The sequence below is a fragment of the Podarcis filfolensis genome (assembly GCF_964270895.1).
Source record: "Podarcis filfolensis genome assembly, chromosome: 3".
Lineage (NCBI taxonomy): Eukaryota > Metazoa > Chordata > Lepidosauria > Squamata > Lacertidae > Podarcis > Podarcis filfolensis.
In genome coordinates, this window is record NC_139606.1 from 26,766,207 (window position 1) to 26,784,079 (window position 17,873).

General features: G+C 41.8%; 2 protein-coding genes and 1 long non-coding RNA gene across 6 annotated transcripts in view; 2 read left to right on the forward strand and 1 right to left on the reverse strand.

Annotated features, from left to right (window-relative positions):
• The window catches only part of SNTG2 (syntrophin gamma 2), a 203,763-nt gene extending 203,518 nt beyond the window's left edge, over positions 1 to 245 (forward strand). For all 4 annotated transcript variants that reach the window (XM_083607298.1, XM_083607296.1, XM_083607297.1 and 1 more), the window contains one exon: positions 112 to 245. In XM_083607298.1, coding sequence (XP_083463424.1) covers positions 112 to 243 — 132 coding nt within the window. In that variant the 3' untranslated portion in view covers positions 244 to 245. The remainder of the gene's footprint in view (positions 1 to 111) is intronic.
• Positions 246 to 869: 624 nt separating this feature from the next.
• On the reverse strand, positions 870 to 17,807 carry LOC310759866. Its single transcript, XR_014546589.1, has 4 exons — positions 17,591 to 17,807; positions 14,232 to 14,392; positions 4,812 to 4,927; positions 870 to 977 (listed from the first exon to the last, which is right to left on the reverse strand). It is a non-coding gene; the product is annotated as an uncharacterized lncRNA (long non-coding RNA).
• TPO (thyroid peroxidase) overlaps positions 5,470 to 17,873 on the forward strand; it is a 96,097-nt gene continuing 83,693 nt past the window's right edge. Inside the window, exon 1 of the mRNA XM_083607204.1 lies at positions 5,470 to 5,487. The gene's annotated coding sequence lies outside the window, so the exon portion shown is untranslated. The remainder of the gene's footprint in view (positions 5,488 to 17,873) is intronic.

The following is a 17,873-nucleotide window of genomic DNA, read 5'->3' on the forward strand; positions in this document are numbered from 1 at the left end:
ATAATTTAGAAGAAGTTACTTTTTACGCTCTTGATGCATTTTGACCTATAAAATGTGTGAAACTTTATATTTCACCTTTTTTCACTTTTTTTTCTTTTGCTCTCATTTCAGGAACTAGAATTTCAAGATTTGACAGCAGTTTTAAACTGTATTCACTCATTTATAGCTGCTAAGGTTGCCTCTGTGGATCCATTATTTATTGACAGCCAGAGCATTGCAAGAAAATATACCTACAGTAATTGAAGAGATTCTATGTTGTGATTATGACAGATAAATTATTTTCTTAAAGAAAAAAATATTTCATGCACAAAATTGCGATCCCATGTGATTTTATAAGAGATATATAGTTGTGTTATCAATAAAAGTTACTAGTTTTCACATTTGATTCATCATTGTTAAATCTGATGAGTTAAACATTTATTCAAACTGAATCAGTTTGTTGCCTTGCACTTAAATGAATATTTTCACACTAAGATGAATTGTAAGTCTTATTTTAAATCTTATTCTCAAGCATTACATATTACAAAATTAAATAGTAATATCAGGGGACCAGAATATTCCAAAAGGCTGAAACTGCACTTATAGACTAAGGTTGTAGTTGAACCTAACATTTTCATCTACAGCCTGGTTTATAATTAACTCAAATGATTATGCTAACCGATTTGAAATTCAAGATTCACTTGAAAAAAACAGACCTGTCTTATTTCTCCACTAAAAAAAAAGCCTATTCATTTTTCAACATCAGTACTGTTTATTATTCTGAAAAGCAAGATTCTACAGTACTCTATCACTCCACAGGTATATGTTGGACCTTGTCTATTTAAAATGCTGGCAGAGTGTACAGGTATCTGTTTTTCATTTAATTTAGTTTTCACTTATTTGGTTTTCCATACAATTTGAATAAATAGGTCTGTTTGCGGGGGGGGACGACACTCTAGGTCATATCCCATATTTGTCATCTTGGATTATCATGTTACCTATGAAAGCAAAGACATAAGATTGCATTCAAGGTAAGTGCCATTTTAAAATTAATACTATTTACATTGGTTTCTTCAAGCAATTCAACGACCTTAACTGATAGTCTAGTGCAAAGTTTCCAAACTAGTTGCACTTTGAAGCCAGCTGACACCAAGACAACACCGGCTCTACCATTAGGTAGAGTGAGACAGCCGCCTCGGGCAGCAGGTACTGGGAGGTGAGAGTCTGTGTCCCATGCAGCCTGCCTTCCTCCTCCTCCTCACCTGTTCCCCAGAGATGGTGGGAGACACTGTCAAGTTGTCAGTGTTGCAGTAAAATTTAAGAGTACATGGAATGGGCTGGGAGTGGAGGTGTCATAATCTCTTTCACCTCACGCCACAAAATCTCTTGGGTGAGTCCTGCACCCTAATTATGCTGCTATTATTACTGACATTATGTTAACCCTACACAAATCCAGAGTGGAGTCCCTAAGACAGTTGCATGGTGCCTTGTACACCTCCTTCCAGCAACAACTGCAGCCAAGATGGTGCCAAATATATTGCTCTGCTTTCCTTTGGACCCCATCAGTGAGACCAAGAGAGGGGAGTCTTGATGTCTGGGTAGCCCAGGACTTCCATACACACTCCAGGCTTGTGCCCTGGGGAGGTCACTTCACTGCTGTTAATGTAGCAGTTGGACTTCACCCTGAAGTCGCACTCCATTGTTGCTTGAGTCATATGGATGCCAGCAACAACATTGTGAACTCCGGTGCTCTCACAGTGCAACCTATTTAGAAATAAGTTCAGTGGGACTTTTTCAGCAGGAACTCACTGGAACTTAGTTCCAGCACCTCTCAGGTAGGCGCCATTGCCATTATAAGAGAGTAAGGGTGAGTTCCAGCACCTCTTTTTCTAGAAAAATAGCACTGGTCCCAAGTACATCTGTATAGTATTGCAGATTTAAAGTCATATGACTATCCAGTGACGCAGCCATAGTTCAATAATAACTGAATCAGATTTGACATTTTACCAAGATTTTAAGCATGCTTCACAAAACCAATTCAACTCTAGAAAACTTTTAAAATACATCACTGCTAAGTACTGTTTCAGGATATAAGGCTCAAAACTTTCTAAAACTGATCCTAAAGGAAAACCGTGTATGCAGTCAGAACATTCTTCAACATTTTCATCGCAGCAGCTCCCATTACTAAAAAAGGCAAGAGGTTATGCAGCTTAAAAATTATTTGTTTCTGTCGGTGGGCAACTGCTGTAATTATTACATCTACAAGAAATACTTCATGTGTGAATTTTCCTCCTGCATACATATTACATACTTAACATTGATATAGCACTTTTCATGCCCATATACATTATTGAAGTTCAATGCATACATGTCCTAAACCCCAAATTAAAAAGGGAGCACCTTTGAAATAGTGCATTGAAAAGAATAAGGACATAATTCCACCTCTAGATGAACATGACTGGCTGTGTCAATGTGGATGGGGACAGACATTCAGATGCACTCCCAAGAGAAATTAAAAGGGCCGCTCTATATCCACTTTGAAGTAATGGGGTTTTAAGCCCACGGTTTCTGATCCAGCAAGTGATAGGCACACAGAAACCTATGTGCAGATCTCTTGATGTAGTTCATGGAAAGTGACCTATGTTTTGTTGATAATAGCAGTGATCCAGTATTGAATGTTCATTTGGAAGCAAGAAATATGTTGTGCTAGAATGCAGCATAGAAACATCATAGCTTTGTTTATTACAAATAAATATTGGTGATATGATATTTTAAACAAATATTTTACTTTTATATTTATATTTTTCACAAACATACGAGTCTATTTTTAAAATATATGGAAATGCCCAAAGTAATTTTTATCTTTATATTTAATGAGTATAACATTAAAAAGGCAAAATAGTGGCAGGTTTAAGCTGGCGGGTATGATGCTTCAGTGGTTATATGGAAATATTCTGAAATATAATGGGGCAGGCAATTTAAGCAAAGGGAAGTCTGAAGATAAAACTGACTATAGGAAGTGAGTATACCACCTCTCAAGCCATGGCCTAGTTAAGCTACAGATGTGATAATTCCACATCTATAATGGGGCAATTTCTTTATTAGGCCAACTAAAATAACACAAAATGAGAGGGCAAGCTTCTAGATTCCCCAGAACGACCATGCACACACATGCCTCAGCTGATGCAAGCACCTTAATTCTTGTCATGAGAAACTCTGTCACAGATCTCCTATTGGCATAATGGGGTCATTGGATTGGGCTCTGGCTCCAACTAGGTCACAAGGAGGCGGGAAGAAAATCTCTTTGGGAAAGTGGGCGGCTCCCAATCAGTTTTGCCGACTTGGCAAGTTCAAACAGTCATCTGAGTCACAAACAGTAAAGGAAAAGAAAGACGTCCACTTTCCCCCAATATATCTAATGGGAACCAATTGCCAACAGGGCATAAAAACATGTGTCAATATTAGAGGCAAGTTGCAGTCCATATTAAGGAACAGCTCTAGTGACCCCATAATGCCCTCAGAAACCAACAGTACTGGTGAGTACCAATCGTAGTGTACTACTGGCATCATGGGGTCTCTAGATTGGGACATATCAGAGCTCACCAATTAGGGCAGGTCCCAACCGCAACCTAAGATCTACACTTCAGGTATATGCCAATCATACTATCTTCAAAGAGCATTCATGATACGGCCGATGCTATTTTGCAGCAGAGGGGCTCCAAGATGGCCCTGCTCATTAGTGATGGCTGCAAGGATGGGATATTGAGGGACCACCACACCTAATTCGCCTGTAATATTAATCAAAACACCCCTGTTCCTCGCCTATACTGCTTAACACTTACAATTGCTATGAGAGGCTTCATTCACAGTCCCAATCTGCTACAAGGGAGTTGAAGCAGTGCTCCTACAACAAGGGTACCAATGACCCATGCAGATTGCAACTTATTCCAAAACAACAGAATTGCACTGGGGAAACCTGCTTTCATACCTGGAATGCTCTCATTGCTTAACGCTAAAGCATTACTATTGAATGGGGCTTTTACCAGGTAAGCATAATTCCTATTATTTGAAAGGCAGATCTAAACTTCTTTACACTGCACTTCCTTTCATACAACGAGTTAAGCACTAGCACAAATTCTAGGGTTTCTACATGTAACAGGTGCGTACGTAGAGTCAGTAGATTTGTGACTGTGGATCAAACTACATAAGATGCAAAAGGTATTTTAAATGTTAAATAGAATCTGCTGGGAGCTCCAATGAGAATATGAACCATGGTACATGGGGGTTAACTCTTTTCTTCCCCACTACAGACTCAGTTGACGTCCTGCCCAGCTACTGCTATCCAAGAAAGGAAGCTCCCATTGCTGCCAGCAGGATTTGTGTGTTTAGCATCATGGATAATTTGATCCACAACCACAAATCATCTGAATATGAGCAATGGTCTGAATATGTTTTTATCTTTTGCATTTTGGCGTAATTAGCATTATGTATTGTTTGGCCATGCTATAACACCCACCTGGAGCTAAAGCCTTCCTAACAAAGCAGTAACTGCTCATAGGAGCCAAGTCCTAAAATATTTGAGGCACCCCACCCCAATTGATGGACACTGCCATTCAAATGGTGTGTGTGCACCGCATCATGTGGTCGATTATGCAGGACAGGGCTTATCTGGGCCCCCCAATATTTTAATCAAGTTGGCACCCCTGATTGTGCTGATTTATTGCTTGGGAAGAAAGAAGCAGTGTCGGGCAGGGAGACTTCTAGCTCCCCACTGGCAGACTGGCTGATCATTGCTTACCTTCATTTTTAAGCTTCTTTCTCTATATGCTCACCTGGGACAGGCAAACTCAATGAATTCACAGCTTGTACATGTGTTTCCTCATTTAGCAAGGAAGCCCCATCCAGTTCATGATCTAGCATGGAAGTGCTTGTTTTTAACCTTCAAAAACTAAAACAGAGAAAAGTTCTGTGCCACTTGGCAAGAAGAATAAAGCAAAATATGTCAAGCATTTAGCCTCTAGAATTAAATCGCCCATCCCCTATTAATATTTATGCCTATAATAATATAATAAATTTTATTTATACCCCGCCCTCCCCAGCCAGAGCCGGGCTCAGGGCGGCTAACACCAATAAAATTTCAGTAAAAACATAATAAGAAAAAAGAAAAAAACCAATTTAAAATACAAGTTAAAATGCAATTTAAAATGCAGCCTCATTTTAAAAGTCAAAACCATAAGGGGAGGGAAACATAAGGGTCAGACTGAATTCCAAGGCCAGGCGGAACAGCTCTGTATTGAAGGCCCTGCGGAAAGATGTCAAGTCCCACAGGGCCCTACTCTCTTGTGACAGAGCGTTCCACCAGTACTGGGGCCAGTACTGAAAAGGCCCTGGTCCTAGTTGAGACCAACCTAACCACCACCTAATCACAAGACTTGGGACCTCCAAAATATTGTCATTTGTGGACCTTAAGGTCCTCCGTGGGGCATACCAGGAGAGGCGGTCCCGTAGGTACATGGGTCCTAGGCCTCATAGAGCTTTATAAAACCCTAGTGGAATAATTAAGTGCAAGTAAGGGGACAAATGGTTTTAAACTGGATTTTCTTTTAGATCTTGCCTGAAGAACTGGGCTACAAGATCCCAGGATCTTCTTCCACATGTGGCATTTGCTTAGCAGTTTATGAAATAAACTTGTGCAAGGCAAATATATCCTTAGTTGGATAATCTGGTTCACGTGTGCAAGCTCTTCCTAATTCAAAAAGTAGAAGTTACCGGTATATGTTTTCTGCTCAGTCACATACAACTTGCTCTGGATGTCCATATCCTAATGGCCTTCAGGGTTCTTGTATTAATTTACAAGGCCCTTAACAAATTGGGTTCAGGATACCTTAAAGGATCACCTGACTCATTACAGCCCTCCTCTGTGTTGAGGGAGTCTCTGTTGGTGCACCATGGTTTGGATAAATAGCTTGCATCCGCCAGCAGCCATGCATTGAGTATTGTAGGCTGAATTATATGGAACTTCCCTCCTGTTGAGGTCAGGCAGGCCACTACCCTGTTGATCTCCCAGAATCCACTGAAAGCTTGTTAAATTCAGCAAGCATTTAGACTGAATTCTGATGTCTTCGCTTCAACTGGTTTTCATTCTTATTGCAATGAATTACTTGTACATGGCTTAGAGATGACTGCAATTAGGCGGTATAAGAATTGGCGAAACAAAACAAAAATGCTCACACATCTGCAAGGGAACTGCACAGCAAGTTCTCTTCCCTTCAGGGATCCTGCCATCAGTGTTTATACAATACTTATTTTCTGTAATTTTGGCCACAGTGATCATTGTGCAACCAAGCCATCATCTGGAAAATCATGTATTTGTCCTCATCCATCAAGAAATACCCATATATATCACCCATCTGGAGACTTCCCTGTGCACAGATGCATGTGTCAGGGAATGGAAAGCCCTTCATCCGACCCAGGGGTGTGGAGTGGAAGATGCTCTTGCACCTCACCAGCACCACCAAAGAGATGATCCGCATTGCCTGGTCCAACAGTGCTGATTGCTTTTTGGTGAGGAAAGGCTCATTCTAGCAGTCAACCGCTATGTGTAAGCATCTGTGCAATGAGGCCCTCCAAACACAGATTCAATATTTAACCTGCTTTTCATCTTAAAAGCCCTTTTCTACACTGTCCTACCAGTAAGGTTCAAAATGCAATGCATTTAAAAAAAAAAAAAATCACACAGAATATCTTTCCTATTTCTGGCTCATTTAAAATATTGATTCCCCCCCCCCCATTTGTTGTAATTGGCTATCTTTTATTGTTTCTTCGGTATCTGCAGAAAATCCTGTAACATTGTTTACTAATAAAGAACTTTTGTATATTGAAAGCAAATAAAAACGCCAATATGTTTTTGCACAAAACACCAGGATATGTTCCATCTATGCAAGTCTGGTCTTCTATTGTTAATGGATTGCGTTAACGATGCTGCCCCCTGCCTCCAGTAAATGTATTCGTTTCAGTTCTATCAACATTATTTTATTGGACAATATCTAATGTGAAATACTTAGGATTTCAACAATTACTATAAGTAATGGGCTATATATTGGCCAAAAGACTGCGACTGAATTCTAGCAAGATGGAGATACTGTGAAGAGGCTGTTCTGGATGAGAATACATTCCCCTTGAAGGAGCAGGTAACATAGTATGGGGTATTGGGAGATTCACAGTTTTCACTTGAAACTAAGTGGTGGTAATGAGTACCTTCTTTCTACTTTCAGCTGGTCTGCCTAGCTACAACTGTTTATTTATAAGGGCAGTGGTCCATGCTCTGGTAACCTCTCGTTCAGATTATTGTAATGCATCGTACATGGAGTTGCCCTTGAAGACAATTCAGAAGCTTTAATTGGTGCAGAATGCAGATGCCAGAATTCTGACTGGTAAAGCAAGGAGAGATCATGGTCACCCCAGACGGCCACTATTTTGTGGGAAGTATTCAACAACATGCCAGAAATTTAGTTTTGCACAAAGGAAGTGTGCTAAAGCACTCTTGTGCAACAAAAACCAACTTTTTTAAAAAAAGGGAGGGCTTTGTGTTAGGAAGGTGATGAGGAAATAACAATAGATGGGCAGGAAGTCTTATAACCTCCACGCAAGCAAATCAAGATAAATACTTGAGTCTCCTATAACCTCACAGCAGACAAATCATAATGAATGCCCCTCATATAACCTCTGCAACTTTGTGCAAGTGAATAAGCAAGTTGTCTGAAGGAGCCCTAAATTCCACCAGTCTTCAAGCAGTGCATTGGTTGCCTATTCACTTCTGAGCCCCATTCATCATGCTGGTTGCTCACCTTTGAATCCGTAAATGGTTTGGGAACATGTCTCTCATATCAGTCTACCCTGTTTTTAAGATCAGAAGGAGGGGGCTTCTTCATGTTCCACTGCTAGGGGAGGCTTATTCAGTGGTGATACAGGAAAGAGACTTCTCTGTGGCAATGTCACATTTGTGGAATGCTCTCCTCTTACAGGTGAGCATTGTTGTTGTTTAGTCGTTTAGTCATGTCTGACTCTTCGTGACCCCATGGACCAGAGCATGCCAGGCACTCCTGTCTTCCACTGCCTCCTGCAGTTTGGTCAAACTCATGTTCATAGCTTCGAGAACACTGTCAAACCATCTCATCCTCTGTCGTCCCCTTCTCCTTGTGCCCTCCATCTTTCCCAACATCAGGGTCTTTTCCAGGGAGTCTTCTCTTCTCATGAGGTGGCCAAAGTATTGGAGCCTCAGCTTCATGATCTGTCCTTCCAGTGAGCACTCAGGGCTTATTTCCTTAAGAATGGATCGGTTTGATCTTCTTGCAGTCCCTGGGACTCTCAAGAGTCTCCTCCAGCACCATAATTCAAAAGCATCAATTCTCAAAAACTCCATGGACATAGACAACAGGTGAGCATAAGGTACCACAGTTGCTTTGTTGTTTTTTGGCAGCAGGAAAAGACGTTTGTTTAATCAGGCTTTATAGGATTCTAATGAGAGACTGTTTTAGCCTTTTCTCTTTAGCTGGTTTTTTTAAAAAAAAATTATTTTCTTGGTTTACAAAAGTACGTGTCTTATCTGCTTTTTCAAGTTTTACAGTCTTTTATACAGATCAGTTATATTTGTTATGAGACATTAGTGTGGAGTACAGTATGAAGTCAGGAAGAAGAGGGCAGGGAGAGGAGGTGTGGTGGTGAAATTTGTGGGGGGGGGTTACAGTGTATGTGTGGGATTTTGTGTCAGCGTCAACTAGATAGGTTCTCTTTCTGTTCGCTTGTCACATTTCCTTGGGAGTGAGAGAATTGAGGGCCCAGGGTATGGCTGGTTGTCTGTGGTTGGCTGCAATGGGGTTTGTTTGCATTTGTGGAGGGTGGGGGAAAGGCTTGTTGGGTCAAGTAAGACAGATTGATTTGTAAGCTGTTGGTGGATTCTTGTTGTTGTCTTGTTGTACTGTGTATGTGATAAAGGGGAGCCATACTGGGGTGAAGACGTTTTCTTCTATGTGTCCCCTCTTTAGCCATTTTTAATTTTGGTTGCTGATGTTTTAAGGCCAGTAATCAATCAATTAATCAATCAATTACATTGATATTCCACCTTCTTCTCCGAAGGAGCTCAAGGTGGCTCACATGGTTCTTCCCCTCCTCATTTAATCCTCACACCAACCCTGTGATGTAGGTTAAACCGAGAGGCAGTGACTGGCACAAGTTCACAAAAGTGGAAATTTGAGCCCTGGTCGCCCTGATCCTAGCCCAATACATAAAAGAAGCATTATTTTATGTTTTACTTTGCCCTGGTATCGGTATTATTGAAGGGCATATGTCATATTCTGCACACACAGTCCTAAGTTAGTGCAGGATCCTGCCAAAAATAATTGTGCAGTTATGTATGACCATCCAGAGGCACATGGATCATTTTTACACATTGCATTATTATTTTTCTTAGTTTCCCTTCTGGCAACTCCCTCCATCCCAAAACTAATATTAAAACTTGCCAATGTGTCAAATGTAGCTTAGAATTCAGCACTAGAACTGCCAGAAGGAGGGGTGGGAATCCAGTCCACATGAGCAATTGCTTGCATGAATTCTTACACAGCCTTCCTGAAACAAGATATTTGCCCTGATCCACAGGCCTGGTTGTAGCAGCATCTAGGGTCTAAATCAGGGGTCAGCAACCTTTTTCAGCCATGGGCCAGTCCACCATCCCTCAGACTATATATATTCTTTTTGGGTGGGGGAAATGAACAAATTCCTATGCCCCACAAATAACCCAGAGATGCATTTTAAATAAAAGGACACATTCTACTCATGTAAAAACACGCTGATTCCCGGACTGTCCGCGGGCTGGATTTAGAAGGCGATTGGGCCGCATCTGGCCCCTGGGCCTTGGTTTGCCTACCCCTGGCCTAAATCCTGAGCTGCTGGTGCCTGGACCCACCAACTCCACCCGCTTCATTGGTGATCGCCTTCATTATATTTCTGAAAAAAGGGGGAAGAGGTGAAGGATCTGGACCAAGATAGAAAGGTTAATGTTGGAGCTGGACATCTGTTATCTGGTGCCAAGGAACTGATGAGTGCTTGATTTATCAGCTAGATGCTCAAGTGGTTTGGCGGCAATTTCCATCCTATCAGGACAGCTGCTTTTCAGTCACAACAGTCAGCTGGCTATATGGGAACACAAGAAGCTGCCAACTCAGACCATTGATCTATCTAGCTTAGTCTAGTCTAAGTTGGTTGGCAATGACTCTCCAGGGTTTCAAGGCAGGAATCTTTCCTAGCCCTGCCTGGCAACAGCAGGGATTAAACCTGGGAGCTTCTGTGAGCAAAGCATCGGCTCTGCCACTGAGCTACAGCTGTGTAATGGTGCTGTAAATGGACTTGGTGTTTAGGGTGCAGAACAAGATTTGTAACATATACAAATGGCCCTGGGGATTACATTTTCATTTGATTTGGAACTGTTTGTAAAATAACACAGGTTTGCAGCTCAGCTCACAAAAGTGCAGTTGCTTTCAGCAATGGATGGAGACTTTTGTGCAAGATTAGACTGGAAGATCAATTGTACTCTTGTTGTACTGTTGAGGGGCGGGGGTGGTATACAGATGAATCTTTTCATGATTAAATACCAGTCCAAATCCTTCTAAACAGAAAGAAAAAGCAGGAAGGGATTTTGTTCCGGATACTAAATTATGCTACTGTCCTACAGCTAGATATGCAAAAGTGCAGTGGCATCCAGAATGGCTTGCCAACGTGAGACAGCAACATCCACTGTGGCAAGGATGCTCAGGTCACTTCTGATATATTGTCTTGGAATGGCTGGATGCAGAGGGATGGAGGGAGCCAGGGGATTGGTGGTGGGATGATGATGAGTGGTCAGAGGGAGAAGATTGGGAAGAGGAGGTGTCAGAAACTGAAGAGGTAACAGGGCTTAGTGAGCATGAAGAGGTTGTGGCAGAGAGCAGTCCAGAACCAGAGGCATAAGAGGAGGCTGGAGAGAAGGGGGACCAAGAGGCAGAGATGAGGCAGGCTGCTGAAGAAGCCAGGGGGTCTCCCCCCTCCTGCTGCGACAAGCTTCATTCAGAAGATATGCTGTTTTGATTTTAAATTGTATTTTTATTGCTTCTTTTATTTCTTATATTGTACTTTATTTTATTGTAATACAATACAGTACATACAATAGAAGAGATAGAAGAAGCAATAAAAATACAATAAAAATAAGCCACACAGCATCTAGCACTGTGTATTGCCATTGTGACAACAGGCAGAAAAATCATTAAGTGGTTCCCCAAGCCCTCAGCAATTTTCAAGTGTTCCTTGGAGGAAACAGTTTGAGAACCACTGAGTTAGGTAGGTATGCTTTTCAGAGAAGTGCAGAAGCCAGCAGACAACTGTATCTGACCGAAAGTTCAGAAAAGGTGAAGCAAGGTAATTTCAGCGTGAAATTTACAAAATTTAAATCCCTCTCTCGCTTGAGTCATCACTGGTAAGTAAAGCCATGAACAAGACAGTTCTTTTAGGCCAGGCCAGTGAGAACATTAACCCTTTTGTTCTTTTAAAAGCCCAAAACATTGCAGATGAATGCACCAGCTGCTTACTCGGACCCACAGGGAAATAGAGATAAGAAAGTGCTTTTTAAAAGTGAGAAGCACCGTTAGATATACAAAGTTCTGTGTGGCTCCCTGGATTTTGTCTATCGGATTACAAAACTGAGAGACAGCCTGAACCTGTGACAATTATAATCTATGGTGTGTTGACTCTTGCAATTTATGACAGATGGAGGGTGGCAATGGCCACACAGTGTGTCAGTGATTGGTCTGCTGTAAAACATATTTTATTATCCCATAGATTTCCTTTAGTGTGAAGAAAGTGGATAAGTAAAGAGAGGAAGAGAGAGTACAACACTCCAGGGAAGTATGAGTTGATTGGGGAGGTTGGGTGATGACTCTCTAAAATTTACAGTCTAAATGGAAGGGCAATTGCATTAGATTGGGTGTTTATATCATCTCTCTGTTGCTTTTTTTAAAAGGCTACTTATTTTCCATGACTCAGTCAATACTATTGAATGAAAGAAAGCAGAACATTCTCATATACCTAGTTAGCATAAAAGGGTATGACAGTAATGTTGCTATAAGAAAGAAAGATTGCCCATTCCAAAGGAACTCTAAAAATAAAATGGACCAACAGAATATTGATTAGTGTGTCATTGGGTGCCCTTTTTATTTTGTCATTTAGCCTAGTGAAGAAGACAGAGAGGGAGGGGGAAAGAGTGCCCCTGGCCTACTTTCAAATAATCTACTATGAAGTGCTGAAAATTATTTATTAGAGTTTTTTTAAGAAGAATTCACGTGGACTGCCTTTTCCTTTATAACTCAGGGGATAACTTAACTTTTGCTACTTATATCCCGAAATAAATGACATAATAAAGCATTTCGGTGCCCTTTGTTCAAAGGAGATTCCAAACTTTCTCACACCTCCTTAATTAACACTATAACAAATCCAAAGACAAAATTCATATACTTCCACGATCTGCATTCATGCACACTACACTCCCAGTCCCATTTTATCAGCATCTCAGTTCATCAAGAGTCAGGTGCAGATGAAAGCAGGCACCTGTACAAGAATCCCCTGCTTGGGTCCAAAAGTGCACCCACAGACATGGTTCCTGTGTTCAGTTACCCCATCCAACACTTCATGTATGACTCTCATCGCTAGATCAGGAGTCAAAATCACATGTAGCCCCCAAGCTGGTTTCAGATTTTCAAGACACATTTCTCCTCTAACATGATTGAGCCATGCTAGTCAATGACTTGGTTGGACACGAGTGATTCAAATATCTCGTGCAATTGAAAGACACCCAGTATACTATGTAACAAGGTGCTAATAAACTGGTAGGAATGGAATATAAAAGACCCAGATACAGTTTGGGAAGCACATTCGCGAGAAGTTCGTAATGGCTGTGAAGGATAAGTGTTTGACATTGAGAATGGTTTCAGATATCATCAAAGAAAAGTCAATGAAACCAGTTCATCTTGGTACCAAATCAGCCACTAAATCAGAGGGGAATTGCTGCAGATGCTATTGAACAATTCCCATCACTCCTGGCCATTTGCCATGCTGGTTGGGACTGATTGGAGTTGGAGTCCAATAACCTCTAGAGGGCCACAAGGTTCCCCAGTCAGGCACCAGTTCTTCACTGTGTTCATATTGATGTTTGATTTGAAAACCCATGATGTCCCATTACAGCAATTGGCAACATAATTTCCTACCCCATGCTAAGTCAGTGTGCTATTCACCATTGTGCTATTATGATCGTTCCATCAGTGCAAGCATTTTGGCTTCTCAGACGGAATGATTGTCCCTCTCCTCCCTCTGTGTGCGGTTCTGAGGGTTCTCCCAGCTCCCAGAGCCCATTTGGTGGAGGCATAGGGGGGGAGGACAAGGGGAAAGTTCCATTGCTAGCGGGATTTGTTGTGCTGGCTCCTGCTAGCACAATTGTTGAACTGAATTCAAGCCTCTATATATTTGTGTTTGGTTTCTTTATTTTCATACACACCTAAATTCTTTAGAAAAGTGATTTAACTTTGCCTAGCCAACAGTACTTTGGACTGGGGGGCAGGCAGCAGCCTGATCATGCTGTGTAACAAACACTTTTTGAAACTCAGTGTATTAAAAAGGCAGTTTGCTATGCAGCATGGCAGAACTAAAGCCTGCAATCCTATGCTCATTTACCTGGGAGTAAGTCTCATTGAAATCAATGGGCATTACTTCCAGGTAGGTAAGTCTAGGATTCCACTTTCTAGGAGCTCTCTGGGTTTTTGTTTAAGACCAATTACTGAGTGTTTGAAAGTCACACACACGCCCGGTGCCAACCTGAAAACATCACACAATGCATCATTCAAAGGGCGGAACTGGGGTGAAATGGGAGCGGGGCTGGAAATGGAACCCCCCACATGAAATGGCCGGCAACTGTACTGTAATACTGCCTACGGGATAGCCATATGTCGCTGTACTACATGTAGATATTAGATGTACAATTCAGACAAATACATATAGGGTAAGGTAAAGATAAAGGGACCCCTGACCATATAGGGTACTTGATATGTATTATATATGCCTGGCCGTGTCCTTGGTTTCTTTATTTAAGGCACATATGCTTGAGTAAATAATCCTCCCACATAAATTCAGAGCAGGTAAAAAAACAGGTAAATTTCTTAAAGGGCAAATTCACTTACTTGGCTGCATGGATGAGCACACTAGGAAGATGAGCTGAACAGGAGGTAGATGTGATTAGCAAATCTCCTGGAGTGGAAAAGGTAAGGTGATTCACTGCATGGCCTCATCTACTGCCATAATTAAAGAAAACAAGGTGCTGCCTCGTTGAAGTGCAGAAACCCTGGGAAAAAGAAGACGCCGCAAACTGAACAGAATATAACTTTTTGAAAGAAAGTGCATCGCTCATGCATTTTCTAAGGAAATTGATTTTTCAACTTCTTCAGTTAAACTCTGAATTCATGAATAAGGTATAACAGACCACCTGCAGAGAGAATCATAAATGGAGAAAGGAACAGATAAGCTGGCCATTGGGCTCCAAATCTCTGAAATGGGGACAGAGATTGAAAGGCGAGTTCTGAGGTGAAAGCTAAGCAACAGTAGATCTCAAGCTTGTTTGCTCAGAGCAATCTACAACCTTTTCAGAATCCAACACAGGGTCCCTTAATGGTGTGGGAGGCTGTGAAACAGCAGCTTCTACACTTGACCCAAAAGTGATGTTGTTAGAAGACCCTGGCCGCATGGGAGGATAACACACTGCACAACCTTCGGAATGTCAGCATTACAAACACTTCTGGAGGTTTCATGCTATCCTTGGCTGATCTGCAGCCCATGTCCCTCACACTGCCTGGGCCATTTGGCATTAGTTGAGAAGCATGAGAAGAGATCTACTGAGCAGTTTCCAGGCGACCAAGACAACGTGAGATGGGGCCAGGAATTATACAAGATTAAAATGATTGAGGTTGGCAGACTTCAGCATGTGTGACCACTATGTTTAATACATGGAGGCCATGGAGAATGGTATCTGTATACTTATTACAAAAACACACAAACACCCATGGCTTCACAGTTCTTTAACACACTGCTGACATAGCAGTGCCAAAACTATTGATATCCATGTGAAGAAGAGGCAGTTGGATATGTGGACACCAGCATTACGTATCAGGGCAGGTGTGGGCAGCGTAGACTGATTTCATGTGACCATCAGTCTAATTTCATGTGGTTGGCAAGGAGGGATAAAAAATGAGAAAGGGGGTACCTTCACCTACTTTGGCTGCATCCTGCCCAGCATCAGCATGTGGCTCTCAACAGATCACCCCCCCCAAAAAAAAAAAAATCCTCAAAAAATACAGCCCACAGGTTCCCCAACCTGTGTTAACTATAAGTTATTCCAGCAATCTTCTGCCTTATAAAACACAACAGGTGGGCAAGCCCTTATATTTGTCTTTTAATATCTATGTTCTAACTATCATATTAGAATTCATGGTTCCGCACAAGCAGAAAAGAACAGCACAAAAAAATAAAAGCAAAAGCAGCATGAGACTACATATGGACTCCTTGGGTTTGACACTAGTTGACAATGTTGTGGGTCTCTCAACTTATCCTGCTTGAATCAGGGCAGGGAGCAGACCTCTAGTCTACAACAGCCTCGCCCAATCTGATAGGAATTGTAGTCCAAAACATCTGGAAGGAGTCTGAGAAAGCTAGTCTAGACCCCTCATTCTCTTCCTGTGAGCCACCGTTTCAGTCTCTCCTTCCCTCTCTTTCTCGTTCTCTCTGACTCACTCATCCAAACTACTGATTCACTGAAGGCCCGGCTCAATCTTCCTGAGCCATAACCAATAGTTATTCTCTCAAACTGATGCTTTGATTACTCAAAGGCTAAAGAGGGCAGGAGTGTCTACTGAAGAGAGAGGATCTGTATTTGGCCATGCATTCCCCCCCTTTTTTTTTTACAACAGCTATCAAGGCTTTTTTGACCAGGTTGGTCCTGGTTGATCAAACAGACCAACAATGCCCTGGCTTTCACAATATTAATTTTGCCCCAATTAAGATGTATCGGCTAAAGGGGCGCTTCTCAGCAGCTTGTGATTTTGAAAATATGACACTTGTTTTGACAGTGATGGTGGCAGCTATGGAAGATCATGGAATTAACCATGCTGAATACTAGCAAATTAGAAAGGAATCTATCCTTTGGGATGTTCACACATTACATCCAATGAGCATACAAAATGTGTATACAAATAGTACCCATGTACACTATAGTCCATATGTTAAGTACAGTCTCTACCCATGTACACTATAGTTCAGTTGTACAAGTGAACAAATGTACAATCTTTCACACAAACAATTCTGCATGTGTAGGGACAGCTTATACCTATGCTCAGTGTAGTGTGCGAACAACCCTCGTTTCCCCTTAGTAACGCCTATCCTTTCTACAGTAATTGTCATAATTAGGAGAGTCAGTGTTGTGTAGAGTATTGAACTAAGACCTGGGAGACCAGGGTTCAAGTCCCCACTTGGCCATGAAGCTCACTGGATGACCTTGGGCCAGTCACTGCCTCTCAGTCTAACCTACCTCACAGGGTTGTTGTGGAGATTAAATGAGGAAGGGAAGAACCATGCACACTACCTCAAGCTCCTTGGAGCAAAAGGTGGGATATCAATGCAATAAACAAATAAAATAACCAGGCTTCTACATTTCTGTTCATCATGCTAGCTGGGGCAAGTACTCATTTGCCTTCTGGCAAGCAACCAGATTTCCTTCCAGCCTTGGAGCTACAGAAGTGGGTGGGAATTGGTCCTGGGAGTCATGTGGCTATCCCCAGTCCCAATATTGGAAAGAAGGCTGCCCGGGGGGAAATTGGCACCTGCTTAAATAAAACAATCAGAGTGTCTTGGTAGCTGAAATATACTCAGAGTCGAGTATGGATTTCATGCTCTTTATTCAGCTCATAGTAGTGAGGAATGGAAGTTCCCCCAAAATGCCTGCTTTATATACATTATTTACACAATGGGCCCCACATGATTGGCTAATTCCGGGATTCTCCTGTAGGCCAATCAGGTTGCGGATTCACTTCCACCTGGAGTGGGATTGGGTGGCCCCTGCAGACCAATCAGACTACTGCATTCTGGATCCTATTGTTCTAGGACCAATCAGACTGCTGCATTCTGAATCCTATTGTTCTAGGACCAATCAGACTGCTGCAATTTGGATCCTATTCAACTCAGTACATAACAGCAGCACAGGGCCAAACTGTTAAGGCCAGTGCTATTTTTCTAGAAAAAGAAGTGCCGGAATTCACCGTGAACACCTCCCTTGTTCTCTTAGAATGGCAATGGCACCACCTGAAAGGTGCCAGAACTGAGTTCGGGCAAGTTCCGGCTGAAAAAAGTCCTAGTTAAGGCCACCCTTTCTTGCTCTCACAACCTATCATTAAAAAAATAATAATAATAATAAATCCAAAGTTTGATTTATACATTATTGACCTAACATAAGGAAAAGAAGAAACGTTCAATAAAACATCATAATAAAACGCACCACAAGCTTCTAAGCTATTTTATTCAAGTGCCTCATGAGAAGAAGCGGCTGGGCGGTAAACATGGTTGTCTGGAGTTAATTCAAGCAGGTGCCTCCTTCAGCCTGTAAATATAAACTTAATTAAAGGACTAAACGATTCAGAAAGAGTACGGGTGGGCGGCTTTCAACAAAACGCAAGCTGGAAAAGCAACTTTGTGGGGGAAATGAGAAAGAGGGAATAGAGTGTTTGTCTCAAGTAAAAAAGGGGGGGAGGGGAAGAATGTTTGAGGCCTGATGAATGGCA